General features: G+C 42.0%; 1 protein-coding gene across 5 annotated transcripts in view; it reads right to left on the reverse strand.

Moving 5' to 3' along the window:
• Positions 1-1,458: 1,458 nt before the first annotated feature.
• The window catches only part of UBXN2B (UBX domain protein 2B), a 35,593-nt gene continuing 20,958 nt past the window's right edge, over positions 1,459-16,093 (reverse strand). For 4 of the 5 annotated variants that reach the window (XM_082601037.1, XM_082601035.1, XM_082601036.1 and 1 more), the window contains 2 exons: positions 10,797-10,958; positions 4,576-9,816 (listed from right to left, as the gene is read on the reverse strand). In XM_082601037.1, coding sequence (XP_082457163.1) covers positions 9,654-9,816; positions 10,797-10,958 — 325 coding nt within the window. In that variant the 3' untranslated portion in view covers positions 4,576-9,653. Of the gene's footprint in view, positions 1,972-4,575; positions 9,817-10,796; positions 10,959-16,093 lie in introns of those variants that run through there. The other variant, XR_014291573.1, reaches the window with a different exon arrangement.

Below are 16,093 nucleotides of genomic sequence, written 5' to 3' on the forward strand. Positions count from 1 at the left end.
TTATTTAGGTAAAATCTTAGCCTCGATTGGACAACCATCCATTTAAAAGTGGAGTTAGGGGACCTATTTGTAGGTATAAAACAAAAACTTGTCATAAAATAATATAAAAACCTCTAGAAATGCAAACATATCTTACAATTTTATTTTCATTAACAGATTAAGGGAGATCCTCTTATCTTAAAAAATAATTTAGAGGAAGAAAAAATAGTTTGTGAATCGCCCCGTGCTCCTTTGCACCTGGGGAGATGAGATCAGATGAGCTGTGTGCCACACACTCACCGAGGCACGGGTGTGAGTTGGAATCAAATCTAGCCTTTTTGTTGTTTTCATTACATCTAAAACCAAAGGTTTAAGATGCCTATGGATACCATTCCTTGTTAAAAGTCATGTCTTATTTCCAGGACTGAACATAGAGAACCTACTTCACTTACCATTATAAGCTTTAGTGCCATTTCTCATGTCAAATAGAAATACTTAAGATTTTGTACTTACGTTAAAAAAGAGAAACATGCAAATTAAATAAGTACTGGTTGAGTATTTTAACCTACATAAAAGGGTGCTATTCAGGAATATCAAAATTAAGAGAATTTTATAACATCATTCTTTCTGAGAAATAATTTCAAGAAGAACATTGAAACTCATACATGTTTGCAGAGATCATCCTTTTCTGTTTATAAAAGTTATTTGGAAATCTGTAACTCCAGGTCATTTCTGCCTTCTTTGCTTGCGTGGAAGATTGGGTAATAGGGTTAATTTGGAGAACAAGAACAATATATAATGACTAGTGAGTTTTCTTTATCAGTTCAGCCAAATTGAGAGCGTAGCCAAAGTCAACATCTCCACAAACTAGCTTGATTTCAAAGGCACGAGCAATGTGCGGTTACGGCCTTTAGTGTCATCTGAGTTTCTGCAGCTTTTCAGTTAACAAGAGTGTTGCCATATATCTTAGCACATTCCCAACTTATTGTGATTAAATCAGCTCTCGCATTTTGGGGTATCAGTATTAAAGTAACAAATGAGGATGGGGTATTACATTCAAAAATAAAATATCAAGGGCTAAACATTTTAAATAAATTATGTGATATTAATAAATTAAATAGCTATTATAAGACTAGCAATATTTTAACTCTGACATGAAGATCAAATCTACAAGAACAACCGTACTTAGAGTAAGCAAATAGAATAGAGCCCACGGAGATTGGGATTGACATATATACACAAATATATATGAAATGGATAACTAATAAGAACCTGCTGTATAAAAAAATAAACAAAATAAAATTCAAAAAAAAATATTGGTGATGTGGCCACAAGGCCATCTTTGTTCCTTTGACTTGCCCCGAGTAACAGCTAGTAGTGGCCTTCCATGGTCCCATGTTATTTTTTTTCTAGGAAAAACTCACCTTCAAGAACATTTAAAAGGATTGTTTATATTTATATTCTCCTTCCTGAAAAAGTTGCAGAACGTCTTTAACCGTAGTCAATTTCATTTTAAGGGGGGCTATTTTCTCCATTCCTTTGTAACTCAGAATGCCAAAATGTAAGTCCTTTCACTGCTAATTATTAAAATATAAATATGAATTGATTAAAAATATAGTGGTGATAGTGGACATCTTTCTAGTATATGTCATTAAAAATGCTGGCTTTTGGGTTGAAATACATTTTATCATATTAAAGAAGTAACCATCAAAAAAATAATAATAACTGAGCCCACTGAGGGGTTTCTACCAGGTCTTTATAGAGCAGTGTTCTTCCTTATCTCTAAACTAGAATCACAGCCCCTGCTACTGGCTTTCAGACAATCCCAGGCATCTCACCTCCGGCAGGCTTCTCAGGAGCACATTCTTCAGCCCTCTTCACCCCAATTCTACCTGGGGAAACGCCCGGACCCCTGCTCACAGATACCGGTGCTCCCACTCTCGGGATGAGTCGAGGCCCCCACTTCTAGATCCACTTTTCTCCTTCTCCTTCCTTTAAACCCAAACAAAATATATAGATGTTTTCTGTCACCAGTATCGACTCTATTGGCGCTATTCGGAATCTCCTTTTTAAAACGAATGCATATATTCTTCCAACGTTCAGAGGGTCCCAATCTTAATTCACTGATTTGTTACTTATGGACCACTTACTGAGGGACTCCTAGGTCCAGGTTATTGTTTTAGGCTCTAAGGACACAGCAGTAGGTTAAAAACCAGCCCTGCTCTCACAAACTCACATTCTGAGAATCTGGGGTGATAAAGTTAATTCATTTAGGGAGACCCATGGAATAATGGAGGCCGTCCTAGGGGCTTGCCCATGCCACAGACCTAAAACTCAACCAGCCTGATTTCTAGGAAACACCTGACAAGGAATCCTAACACCCACCAATCACAATCCTCCAATTCAGCTTTAGTGAGCTCACCTCACCCTAGAAAATGGGCCCTGCCAGCCTCATAGGAAGCTCCCCGCCTCATAGCCAGTCAGGCCCTGTGTCCAGGTTGCCTCTTCTGGGCTCTGTGAACTCACTCCTGCCCCCAAACCTCCCTCACTGCTTGAGGGCTCTGTACTCCCCAATCCATGGATTGTTTTCTCTTGGATAAAGGACATCAAACTCATCACCAAATTGTTTTAGTTGTATAATTGTCAGGGGGAGCAGGAAAAAGCGCCCGAACGTTAGGAGGTAGGGATAAAATCAAATAAATGGACAAGGAAACGCTGGTATTGCGAATGCTATAGTAAACAGGGTAGTGGGGCTGAGAGTTGTGGACAAGGGAGGATTTTAGACCAAAGCATGAGTGGGGCTGGGGAGTGGGGGGCTCTCTGGAGAAATCACATCCAGGCTGGGGTCACAGTGACACTGACCGCAAGTGACATGCTGCCCGCCAAATACAGGATACAGGATTCGTGTTAAAGAATGGAAAGTCAGATTAGTTTGAATAGCCGTAGAACACCTTTGTACACACTGTTTCAAACAGTAACATTTGGGACTTCCCTGGTGGCGCAGTGGTTGAGACTCTGCCTGCCGATGCAGGGGACACGGGTTCGAGCCCTGGTCTGGGAAGATCCCGAATGCTGCGGAGCAACTAAGCCTGTGTGCCACGACTACTGAGCCTGCGCTCTAGAGCCCGTGAGCCACAGCTACTGAGCCCAAGTGCACCTAGAGCCCATGCTCCGCAACAAGAGAAGCGACCGCAATGAGAAGCCCACGCGCTGCAATGAAGAGTAGCCCCCGCTTGCTGCAACTAGAGAAAGCCCGCACGCGGCAAAGACCCAACACAGCCAAAAATAAATAAATTAATTAATTAACCCCCCCCAAACAGTAACATTTACTTCCATTACAAACATTTATAATAGGTTTTCAAGGGAAAAAACACTCCACCTCTCAGCCTTGGTGTTATTATCATGTATTTATAACATGCATATATGAAACTTCTATTTGCATGTAAGTTCACTGCATTAATAAGACTGACCTCTTCAGCTCAGGGAACGTGAAATCTGACATTGATTTGTAGGAAGGATGAACATTTCTTTCTAGAAGATGTTACTTCGTCCTATGCCCTCCTGTGCTCAAAAGCCCAGACCCAGTTAAAAATCCCAGGCTGGGGGCAGGACCGCCCACTTGTATCAGCCATGTTCGTGCTTTCACTTCCAAACCTACTGATGTTCTGAGTATTTGTAGTATTTATTGTTGCTACTTCCTAATCAACATAGATTCTGATAGAAAACTAAAACTTATACTTTCTACCATTCTTGATTCTACGATTAAGAATGATAAAATCTGTTGACAACAGAAGAAACAAGCCTTTCCCACAGGGACAAAAATGAAAAACAAAGCGGGAAAAATGTTAACTACAGAAACTACCATGTCGGACCTTTTATAATTAACAATGTTCTAAAAAGGACACTGAAAGGTGCCCTATGCAGACAAGGAAAATACAAACCAAAAAGCAGACACGGAGGCATAAAATCAAAGGACATCCACTCATTTTAAGTACTCTTCTATCCCCAGGGTTAGAGCAAGGAAAGTCACTGTTGTACATACGTCTGTGTTGACATCTACACAAATAAACAGCAGCACTAAGAGAGTTTACACTCAAAAAGGTAAAGGGCAGAAGAGAATTTTTGGAGGAAAAAAGGCAGTTGTCTTTAATCTCAGGGACCTCTTTTATTGGTGCCTAATTAACACACATAACTTCATGCAAGAGAAGTGCCAACTACAACTTGTCGCTCGCCACCTGGCTCTACAAGGATGAAGTCAGTTGCCAGCGCAGCCACTGACCTTCAACGTCCCCTGAAAGGAGTTCGGGGCTGAGATCAGGAGTGAGGCATCTGTGCTCTGGGAAAAACTGGCAGAACAGGCCTTCAGATAGATATTTTCAAGAGAAGATTTTTTTTTTTTTTTTGCAGTACGCGGGCCTCTCACCACTGTGGCCTCTCCCGTTGCGGAGCACAGGCTCCGGAAGCGCAGGCTCAGCGGCCATGGCTCACGGGCCCAGCCGCTCCGTGGCATGTGGGATCCTCCCGGACCGGGGCACGAACCCATGTCCCCTGCATCGGCAGGCGGACTCTCAACCACTGCGCCACCAGGGAAGCCCAAGAGAAGATTTTATGAGCTCAAATTCTTGCATCTCCTTGTATCTAGAAGAGCACTAAAATCACAATGGGTGATGTCTGCTCCACGGGACTGGCAGCAAGCCTCTGGCAACATGTGTACTTGACTGCACGCCCGCCCTTCGCTAAAATCCTATATAGCACTGACCTTCCCCCATCTCCTTGGAGCAGTTCTCAGGGCTATCTGAGACGCTGTCTCCAGGGCTATAGTCCTCATTTTGCCCCCAAATGAAACTTAACTCATAACTCTCATGTTGTGCTTTTTTTTTTCTTCAGTCACCAGGAGCCAATTGAAAAACTATTGTATTGCTGATTGTATGACGTCTCTAAGCCCATGCTAATAAGTTGCTAATTATCTCCAAAGAAAGCAAGAAAGGTTGTGATATACTCAACAGAATGGACTTATTTCCACCTACTGTAGCTTTCCTCTGAGCAGCCTAAGAAGCCAGCTGAGATCACCTCGTCAGGACTCAGGAAGCTGTAAGGTTGCAGCTCCCCAGAATGATTCTGAAAGTCTCTTGCTTCATAGTGTGAAAAAAAAAAAAATTCAAATGAATAAATTTTAAACATCTTGCTGAACTTATTGAACAGTTCACGAATGGGCAGCAGCCAATCTAGCAAATAGAAACGAGCTCCCAGTCGCTGGTCAAGCTGAGACTTTTTTAGGCAGAAGAGGGTGGGAACAGGAAGGTACACTGGCAGAAAAGCAGGTTGGTTATGGCAAAGGTCACCTTCCTTTAGGGGGTGGCAAGGGTTTATCAGACAGATAACCTCATTAGTGCTGATCAGATTGTCGATTGACTGGTTTAAGATTCCATTTCCGGGAGAGCACACGCTGTAATGAAGTCAAGTCAGGGTTTGGTGACGTGGGCTTTGGCATTTAGGGGCCCCATTTTGGGCTATGGTCTTGTTTTTAACAATATAGAAACATTTATCTAAAAGAAAATAAATCATCAAGTTCAAACTTTCTAAGAAAAGCTCCCCGCCCTCCTATTTTTTCAGAGACTTAGGTCATAGCCCTAAATTCTAAAGAGGTCAAATTGTTAAGTATTAAGCTAAGTAGACTATAGCTAGTTGTTAGTTCTGGGCCACATGAGTAATTTATACGTGCTGTACAAACACCATGCACACTGTTACACATATGCAATGGGGCTCCTTTTACAAAACATTTACTTGGAATTAAAAGATACTTTAAAATTAGAGGATTATAGAAAGTGTTTCTTAGCCTTTATGACAATACTGGACACATGTCGTGACATGTCGTGACAAGGTTTTCAAGAGATCCAGTGTGGCCAAAGTGAAGAAAAACCTGCACCTTTATTTTGGTGGAATAAAAACAGCAGCAGTAATGGGAAACAGATAACATCGCTACAGCTCAGATCCTTCTGCCCATCAAAAAGACGTACCACGGGCAATGTTACCCTTACAATGCTCCACTAGGCCACTCAAATAAAGCTGCAAATCAAAGGAAATTTTGATAAGGATTTTCAATCACTTTCAGTGAAAACATTCTTTATTGGTAAGTGAAAACATCCTTACACACGTCATGCAAAACAACTGACGTGACACAATCTCTTCTGAGAGGATTATAAATTTTAAAAGTTACAGCGACTGCAACAGTACAAAGAATTCAGGAAAACTCTAAAGGAAGCAAAACACTTTGTAGAACACACGAAAGTACTGTTCATCCATCTGGATGTTTGATTCTCCCTCCCGATGTGAATCTATTTTGGAACCATTATATACAAAATGGCAGTCGTTTTTGTATGTGCGTCTACAGGCACTCCATCTGACTAAAAAGAAACTGTAAGAATAACGTTTCAAATAATTTCACAGGGTTTGGTTAATTGTTTTCTCCATTTTGTTAATCCAAAACAGGGCAATGCCCTTCTATTTAAAATGTTAATTTGTTTCAATAGATTATTTCTGCAGGAATACGATTTTGCTCCATGAAAATGTAGTTTATCCCTGGTAACCCTTCTGAACAGAGGCTGACTTCTTGAACGGTCATTTACATATTCTCCAGGTTATTTTCAACTAGCGGAAAGGAACGGAGATTCCCATTCCGAGAAGACTCAGGACTACGCTTCGTACTCTGGATTACGACACTGAGAACAAGTTTTCTCTGCGGTGCTGAGACCAACACTTGCGCCGTATCCGGCCCTCACACGGGTAAGCTCAGCTCCTGGAAGCGAGGGGAGCCCCGGAGAAAGGTCACGCCCAAAGCTCCTCCTGGCACATTCCAGTCACGTGGCAGCGAGGAGGCACAGTGGGCGTTGCCAGACACCCTGCAGCGAGCGCTGCTGTAACAAAGACCTACAGGTGCAGAGGTGGCCTTGCGCCTGGGCGGCGGGTAGAGAGAGCCGAGGCCGCCTCGAGCCCCGCGGACGCGGACGGCAGCCAGCCCGGGCTCCGCGAAGGCCAGGGGTGCTCGCGGCTGCTGGGAGGACACGCCTACGAGCGACAAGGACCTGAAAGGCGCTGCCAGTGAGGGCTCAGGGGGGGAATGCGGACGGAAAAGAGATGCCGGCGACATGGCGGCAGGAGGCTTGGCTGCAGCCGCGGGGACAGCCAGAGGCGTGAGGGAGAGACTCGGGACACCGAGCTGAAAAGACTTCCAAGCGAGGCGGGGAAGGCGCAGCCTGCTTTCTCCCTACTGATGAGGGTAAAACGTGAGAGGAAGCACTTCAATGGAGGGAAGGACTGTTAAAAAAAGAAGGAAACAGGACTTGATGACTTGGAAATTCATCGTTTACCCGAACGGCAAAGACATTAAGAGATTCACTGTCAGGAAAGACGGCTCTAAGGAAAGAGATGAGATTGTGGCCTGTAACTTTTTGCTAATACCTGAGAAAGATAAAAAAAAAAAAGGTCACATCAAAGGCCCTTTAAAGAGATGAAGAGTGTGACTCACAGAGCCCCTCAGCCATCTCAGAAAAGGCCAAAAAGAGAGCTGGATTATCTAGGAAAGCTCTGGGGAGGAGCCTCCGGTCTAATGCAGCAACCTCTGTAACAGGCACAGAAGACCCACGGACACTGCCGTCTTAAACTAAAAGGGACAGACACAGAATGAAACGATAAAAGATGGCTGAACCTCCCACGATTCCACAGGCAAGAAACAAGCTGACAAAACGACTCAGCTGCAGACACCCGCTACCTTCCATGTATAAGGAAAGACCCTGAGGGTAAGTCACACGTCTGTGGGATGCTGCTGGGAGCCATAGAAGATCGCAGGCCCCGAAAGCTAATGGACTGTGCCTGGCTGAACTTCTAAATCGCTTGGCACTGCCGGCTCCTTCTTCCCTTCCAGTTTCTATTTTGTTGAACAGGAAGGTTTGTAACGATTATTCCATGCCTGTCTTACCCTTATATTTGGGAGCAGATACCTGGGTTTCTAGGTTCACAGATGGAGAGAAACTGGGTCCCAGGACGCACACCCAGATGCTCACTCATACTTTAGATGAGGAGATTATCCCGGATTATCTGTGTGAACCAAATGTAAGCACTAGGGTGCTTGTAAGAAGAAAGCAGGAGAATCAAAGTCGGAAGTAAATGATGTAAGGCCAAAGGCAGAGACGTGGAGGGATACGGCCATAAGGGAAGGGATGCCATCCGCCTCTACAAGTTGGATGAGGCAAAGAAGAGACCACCCTGGTGCCTGCAGAAGGAACCTGTGATGTGTCACCGTACATGACAAAAGGGATTTCAAGGGTTTGGTTAAGGTCACTGTGGACCTTATGACAGGGACGTCATCCTGGATTATCTGGCAGACCAATCTGATCACATGAGTCCTTAGAAGCAGAGACTCTTTCCCGGCTGTTCTCAAAGAGATGTGATGACACTGGAGCCAGAGACATACAGCATTGCTGGTTGTGAAGATGGAAAAGGGCCACAGGCCAAGGAATGCAGGTGGCCTCTCAAAGTTGGAAAGGCAAGGAAACATGTCTCCCTTAGAGCCTCCCCAGAAGAATGCTGCCCTGTTGACACCTGACTTAAGCCCGGTGAGACCCACGTGAGACATCTCACCTATAGACGAAACCTAGGCTATTTTAAGCCACTCAATTTGTAGTAATTTGTTACAGCAGCAATAAAAGACTACAATAAAAAACCAGGAGGGGTGACAGGAAATGGTGTCTGGGAAGAAGGAAAAGCTTTTCTCTCACCCTGCTGTAGCCTCCCTTACTCAGGAAATATGTGGCGTCAGCAGAAACGCAGACATTTACGCTGGTAACTCTTCAGATCCAGTCTGGCTGACAGAATTTACATTCCTGTATTTCTACACTCATTTTGTCTTGCAGTAGACTACATTCTGGGTCGAACACTTAGAACAGTGTTTAGTATATGTAGTGGGTCCTCTAGAACAACGTGCTGAAAGAATAAGTGAATGTGGTCACGGCAGGCTCTGCGAGGGACTCGAGTCATTTTAAAGTGCTGGTGGACACATCTCCTCAGGCACTGCTGACCTTTGTCTTTGTTTCTAGTTTAGGATGGTCAGAGTCCTGTAAAATACAAGGCTAAACTGTATTTTCTGACATAAGTAAACAGCTAAATCAGCAAGGAAAAAGGATGTGTAAAATCTTAATAGGAGAAATAATTATCGTATGATCAAAGTATTTCAAAATCAGATACAGATACTTTTCAGTACACATTACAGAAAAATTTTCAAAGTATTTGATCAGAAGATTTCTTAATGGCTGTTGATCAATGCAGCATCAAGAAACTTTAGTGCAGATTTTACCAAATGCATTTATCAAAATGGGGTTTTGTTCATTTTCTCTGCAAACAAATGTTGTTGCATTAACTCTGATCATGTATCAAATTGGTTTGCCTGAATATTTAAAAGCTATCAACAGAAGCCAGCCCTTGCAGCTAAAACCTCAAACATATTTCTCAAGATCTATTCCTAGGCCAAATTTGTCTAGACTAAAGCTGGAAAGACAATAAGAATAAAACCAAAATTTATCTGTATAAATAATAAAAATAACTTTTTACGCTCTAAGTGTTTTCCTCACTAATATGGCACATTATCGTTCCTACATGCTACTGCATGGGTAGGAGCAATATCATTTTAGTTGCTGGAGTATCACAGTGTTAAGAATATCTGCTTCTTGTAGTGTCAGGCTTTCATCTGTTAGCTCTTTGTTTGGAAATGAAGTCACAAGAATAAAGTCAAGAGTTGCAAATTCAGGACGGGACTGTACAATAAAGTCCCGAACATCCAGGATCCTGAAGAAATAAGATAAAAATAATTTGTGATACAAAAGTTTTATTGTCAATTAAGCTTTTAGCTAAAGCTAGATAATAAAAAAAAATCACACAATTCTTATCCTTATTTAAATGTGTTGTAACCTTCTTTAATTTAATTTCAATGGATGGATTTACCTTGGCTTTACGGTAAAATGTGAGGATTAACTTTGGAGCGCACCTGACATTTACTCTAACTGTAAACAGACACAATCTTTAGGTGAGTTATGCATCAAAGAAATGTCAACAATGTTATTACACTACAGGGCCTATTTTTTCAGAGTATAAAATATCTTAGCAGCACATGACCCTGAAAAAGGTACCTCAGATGAGCCTGTGTCAGCGTGAGTCTATAACTATGAAAAGTGTTAAGTTATAAAAATAATTTAAAAAAATTACTCTCACATATATACAGTAGCTCAACTAAGATCATAAATGTATATCTTAGTGGGATACAATGAACCAATAAAAATAATATCTTATTAGCACAACAAATGTACAATGAATGTTAAAATGGCATTTAAAACTTTATTTGAAGTACTTGATAAGAGCACAATTAAATTTTATTTTCACTGTAAATTTATGTTATAAAGAATTTGCTATGTAGAAAGTTAATCTTAATCAGGGTTATCATAAATTTTTAAAGGAGTAAAGTCCAAATCAGGTTTTACTAAAGCAAATCAAATCTGATTCAACTTCTCATGGTTTTAGCAACGGTGCAAAACTACAGCTTTTAACAATTTTATTTATTTTTGAGTGGTATCTGCATTTGCACTAGTATTTGGACAGTTTTCAGAGGATGCTTAAGTACTAAGTGCTTCACTTCTTACACACAGCTATTATTCTCTTAAAATCTTTGTTTTCTGTCAAAAACTTACTTCAAAAGTAAATGTAAAGAATTTCGTATTCTTCATGACTCAGGCTGCATCCAGTTTTACAAAGATAAGTCACCCCAAGCTTACCTGTGTGTACTATTGAATCTTTGTATCAAACGGCTCCCGTCTGCTAACCTGATCTGAATTTTGGTCGTTGGCACGGAATCATCAATAAGAACAACTGCATTAAGTAGTGACTTCTCCTCTTCTTCTGGGGAGGAAGGCGTACTGACTATTTCAGGTGTGAGGCTAAGAAAGAAGAATTAAAGAATCAGAATGTAAGTCTGAACACATAAGATGCACAACAGCCTGAAGACAGCAGAACCACCACTGAGACTTTCACCCGACCTCCAGTCATCCCGCCACGGCTTCTGCCCCAGTGGGAACACAGCTTCCTTGGGGTCTCCTGTTCTTCTTCCATCTTCTTTCATTATATTAAAATTACCTTGGGTCCTATGATTCTGATTTAGTTTATCCAGCCTCCTTTGAAAGCCTAACTCTGTATTCCTTCCTCCCCAATCCCTTTGAAATTTCATGAGACTCTTCAGCACAACGGTCTGCAGTCAGAAACCTGAGCAACTTGGAGTTAACGTCCAGGACCGACCGTGAGCACAGACAGACTTGGTTTCAGATCCCAGCTCTGTCAACTGTGTGAACTCGAGTACCTAAATTAATCTCTCTGAATCCCAGTTCTATCATTTATAAAATGGGGGGGAAATAATAAGATGTCAAGTAGGTCTGTTACAGTAAGCCCTTCATATAGTGCTTGGAACAGTGTTTCAAGAGGTATCAGCTATATTTGTACATATCATCAGCACTAAGCTATCAACTTAAACTTAGTTGATATTACTTTAAAAATCTGCTTTAAGTAGTTACTGCTTTATGACAGAGTAGTTCCTAAGTGTGAGTGAGAAATGAAATTTAATATATGGTGATGAATTTATAACGAACCTCGTGTGATACAATCTCTTAGCACTGGACCTTGGTTACTAGTGACCACAGTGCCTTCTGACGCCAGCAGGATGACCCATCATTGTAAGCCGAAAGCAAATCTCAAAAATAGAATGCTCTTTTGATTAAGCAATTAAAACAAATGAAAAGAAATTGAGAAATTCTTCATAGACATCAAATCTTAATCCTCTTTCAGTCATCCTGCGGGATTCTTTGATAGTCTTGATGTTGATTCTCTCAAATACTGGGACTCTGATGGCTCCCTTAAAATGACTGTCTTTTGAAAAAAATAAAATATATATTTATCAGTATAAAAGTCCTATGAGCATTTGTGCTGTAGTCTAGTGTAAACCTAGCTCATCATGACTCCAACTCCCACCCAAAAACCTTCTCAGCATATCTGGCAAAGTGGGAAAATTAACTGGTACTTAACTGCTAACACTTCGCCTTTCCTTAGCTACTTCCTGACACATATTTTAGAACTAATTTCAGAATGTATATGATAAAGAAATGGAAGAGGAGAAAATGATGATCTGCAGTCACTGTTCAGGTAGTATTAAGGAATTTCCTGTCAAGTTCGGAATTGAGGACTGAAACAGCTGCCCCGCCAAGGTGGGTTACTCTGCAACAGTCCTGTGTCCCTTACACAGGGAGGGGGACGAAACCCAAAGAGGGGACAGGAGTCAGTGAGCACAAAGGGCCTCTTCCCTCTCTTTTTGCATCCTTATAACCAGGTCTACCCACGGTCATCACCACCCAGCACAGCCTCTGCAGCATTTGCTATTTCATTTAGATCCTGGAGTGAGGGAGGCACTGCTGCTTAGTGGGCAACAGCATGGATGCAGGGGCCCGACTCCGGGATTGACTCTGCCGCTTATTAGACGTGTGACTCTGGACAAGTCATTTAACCTCTTTGTGCCCAGGGGCTGGAGTGGCCTTTTGAGATAATTAAGGCCAACCACATCATTTTATAGGAAAGGAAAACTGAATCACAGAGATTGAAAGATACCCTCAGAGTCACAGGGACAGGCAGTGAACAAGCTGATTAGTGTGTTGACAAAAGCTAGGAAGGAAGAAAGACCATTCTACAGCTGTTAGGTCTGCCTCTCAGGAAAAAGTACTCAACCTGTTCTTTTTGTCCCTGGCTTTCCTCAGTTTGTGAGATCATTCCATTTTTTAAAATATAATTTTATTTCTTTCAATGAATTTGAAATTAAAAAAATTTTAAATAATGAAAAAAAGTCATATTAACTTTAACATTTAGCTCTCAAAGTCACGGCTGCGTGTTATTTCAAACTTTCTCCTCATCATTCAATTTATCAAGCCATAGTGACATTTTTAATATATTGTATTTATGTTTCAAGAATTAACATGAAAAAGAAAAAAAATTTTAAAAGGAAAAGAAGAAAGTTAATTGATAAAACAAGCTTTCCAGGCGAACTGGAGGAAAGGATGTAGCTTGTAAGGGGAGTGATTCCCTCTTCAGACTGAAAAGAGGGCGTTGGGGATGGATGTAATGAACTCAGAGGCTAAGAGGAATGTATTAAGAAAGCTACTGCTTGTCAGGCTGTGTTCGGCCAGCAGAGCTGCTGTGAGTGAGGGGCGGGGTAGAACGGGTGCTGTGGGAAAGCAGGGAACGTCCGGGCTCTGCCGTCCGGGGGCGGGAGAGGGGCGGCCCGCCTGCCCGGCACGGGTGCGCGGGCATCCCCAGAAGCACTGACTGCACAGGGCAGACGGATCCAGTGGCTGTGCAGTCAGGCAAGGGGCTGCAGAACCACTGGTCAGAGAGTGAAGCCGAGGCAGGAAGGAAGGGGCTGTGAGACGTTAGAGAACAGGGCCCTCCAGGGTCCAGGGACCAAGGCGAAGGCACACCTGAGGTGTAGTGGCCGGACTCGGGGCAAACAGCAAACGGAAGCTTTTGGATGCACAGTGTGCCAGACAGGCAGTGACTGTCCTGAAGCAGAGAGAGATTTACTTCAAATCATGATCTGTATCATCATACACGCCAGCTCAAAAGCCTACCGTGAACGTCTATCAGAAATGCTAGCCCTGCCCGTCAAAAATGATTCTGGGGCTTCCCTGGTGGCGCAGTGGTTGAGAGTCCACCTGCTGATGCAGGGGACATGGGTTCGTGGCCCGGTCCGGGAAGATCCCACATGCCGTGGAGTGGCTGGGCCCATGAGCCATGGCCGCTGAGCCTGCGCGTCCGAAGCCTGTGCTCCGCAACGGGAGAGGCCACAACAGTGAGAGGCCCGCGGACCGCAAAAAAAAAAAAAAAAAAAAAAAAAAGATTCTGAAGTTTTCTAGCTCTACCTGGCTCACCAAGCTCATTTTTATTAAATAATTGTATTGTTCTACTATCAAAAATTTGTAGTTTTACATCTACAGTTTGCTTGTTCCTATAATATTATGTGAAAGTACTGGGTAATACTGGGTAATATTTCTATCGCATTTAGGTTTACCCCATTTTATTGTGGTCTACAAATAATTAAGTCAATTTCCATCTATGTAAAGTTCTGTTTGCAATTAGACTGCCAACTATGGAAGGCAATGGAATCATTTCTCATTCTGTTTTGTTTGCTTCTTTTTAATTACTTCTCTGTTCAGTAAATAGTTGTCTGGAACTCTTGGGAAATAAGCCATTTTAGAAAGTTACTTTCTAAATAGAAAAAGGCTGACTGTTAGAACTTTTATGTTTTAATATATTTCTTAACATGAAGCCCTCTAAAATGCTCTATGCAATCCTTCACCTTCTTAGAATATACATAGCCAAATATTCCGCATCTGGATCCATGTACATCACACAGGCTCACACCACCACGCTAATCTCCTGTGTAAATTTCCCATGCATCAGAAGCTGGAAATTCTAAAGACTACATTTCTCAGACTCCCTTGCAGCTAGGATTTTGTAGGATTTCACCCTTCCATCAAGCAAATAAATACATACTTGTACGGTGAAAGTTAAGACCGTGGCATGGAGATGATGCAGCTCTTCTGGTCCCCAAGGTCCTGGAGGCATCTGACTCTCCCACTGCAGTCATGATGGGGTGTTCTAGCTCTGGGCCCCAGCTCCACAGGCTCTGAGCAACTGATGGGGCACAGGAGGTGTTTTCTCTAGAAAGTTCTGTTTGCTTCTCCTGTCTAAGGAAAGCTTGGTTTGCTATCTCTTCCAGAAACTCTATAAATTATTCAAGGCTCTGTAAGAAAACCCTTACTATTTAATCTAGCAAATGGATTCTGTTTTCTATAATCAAAATCCCTGACCAATATGGCTAATGATTAACACAGCATTATCACCACTTATCTTTGCCATTCTTCCTTCATCATTTTCTCCTCTTCTTTTTGTCATTTTCTCTAGTTATTTCCCTTATAAGTAAAAAGGCTGGCCTTTGTAAGATACTATAATCAATCAGATAATAAATCATTATTTTCATGAGTTCAAACTGCCAATTATAATCACTGGGTCTTCTTAGCTATCTTCCCTTTAGGCAACCTTCTTCAATTTCAGTTCTAGGTTTACTATACAACTGACCCTTGAAAAACACGGGTTTGAACTGGGAAGGTCCACTTACGCATGGATTTTCAACAGCAAACACTATTACATGATCTATAATATAGAGTACTACATGATCCAAGGATGGGGAATCGTAGATACAGAGAGCCAATTATAAGAGGAGTTTTGACCGCTTGGAGGGTCGGCGCCCCAAACCCCCGTGTTGTTCAAGGGTCAACTGTACTTCTACTAACAAAGATATGCAGTCTAACTTTGATTCTTGGTCATACACTTAAATAATAGAAAAAGAAAGCACATGAAACAAAGAGATGACTGGGCATTTAACCTGTGTTTTAATTAAAAATCATAATCTCAATAAATATTAAGTAAAAAATGAGAAGTGCTAGAAAATATTAAAAAACTATCTGGGGGTCGCAGTTATAAAAAAAAAAAAAAAAAGGAGGGAAGAAACAGGACAATTCAGCAGAAGCCTGACTGTGCTGAAGTAAAGAGAGATGAGGGAGAAAATTTCCAAGTAGACCTGTCCTTAGAAAAGCCAGGTCAGCACATGTTCCTGTATTCTCTGCATGTCTCAGAAATCAGCCTCTAATCGGAGAAAAGGATGCAGAAAGGGAGACTTGAGAAATGAAAGACAGGTGCAGAGAGCTGATAATGAATTCTTTCCTATGCTGAGAAATGAGAGGGGAAGAGAGAACCGGTGTGCACATGGCAACTGAAAAGAACTCGGAAGGGAAGGAATCACATGAAAGGGAACAAAGGGTGCACAAAAGGGTATGTTGGAAACATGGCCAAGGCCGCAATTCAGCATGCCACCTGCAGTAACGTGTGGACAAATGGAGGGTCATAGTTACCAGCACACGTAACAAGCTTTATGAAGAGGCAAGCCGTGGCTATTATAAAGGTGTCCACTCGTACATTA

The sequence above is a fragment of the Mesoplodon mirus genome (genome assembly GCF_964341445.2).
Source record: "Mesoplodon mirus genome assembly, chromosome: 16".
Lineage (NCBI taxonomy): Eukaryota > Metazoa > Chordata > Mammalia > Artiodactyla > Ziphiidae > Mesoplodon > Mesoplodon mirus.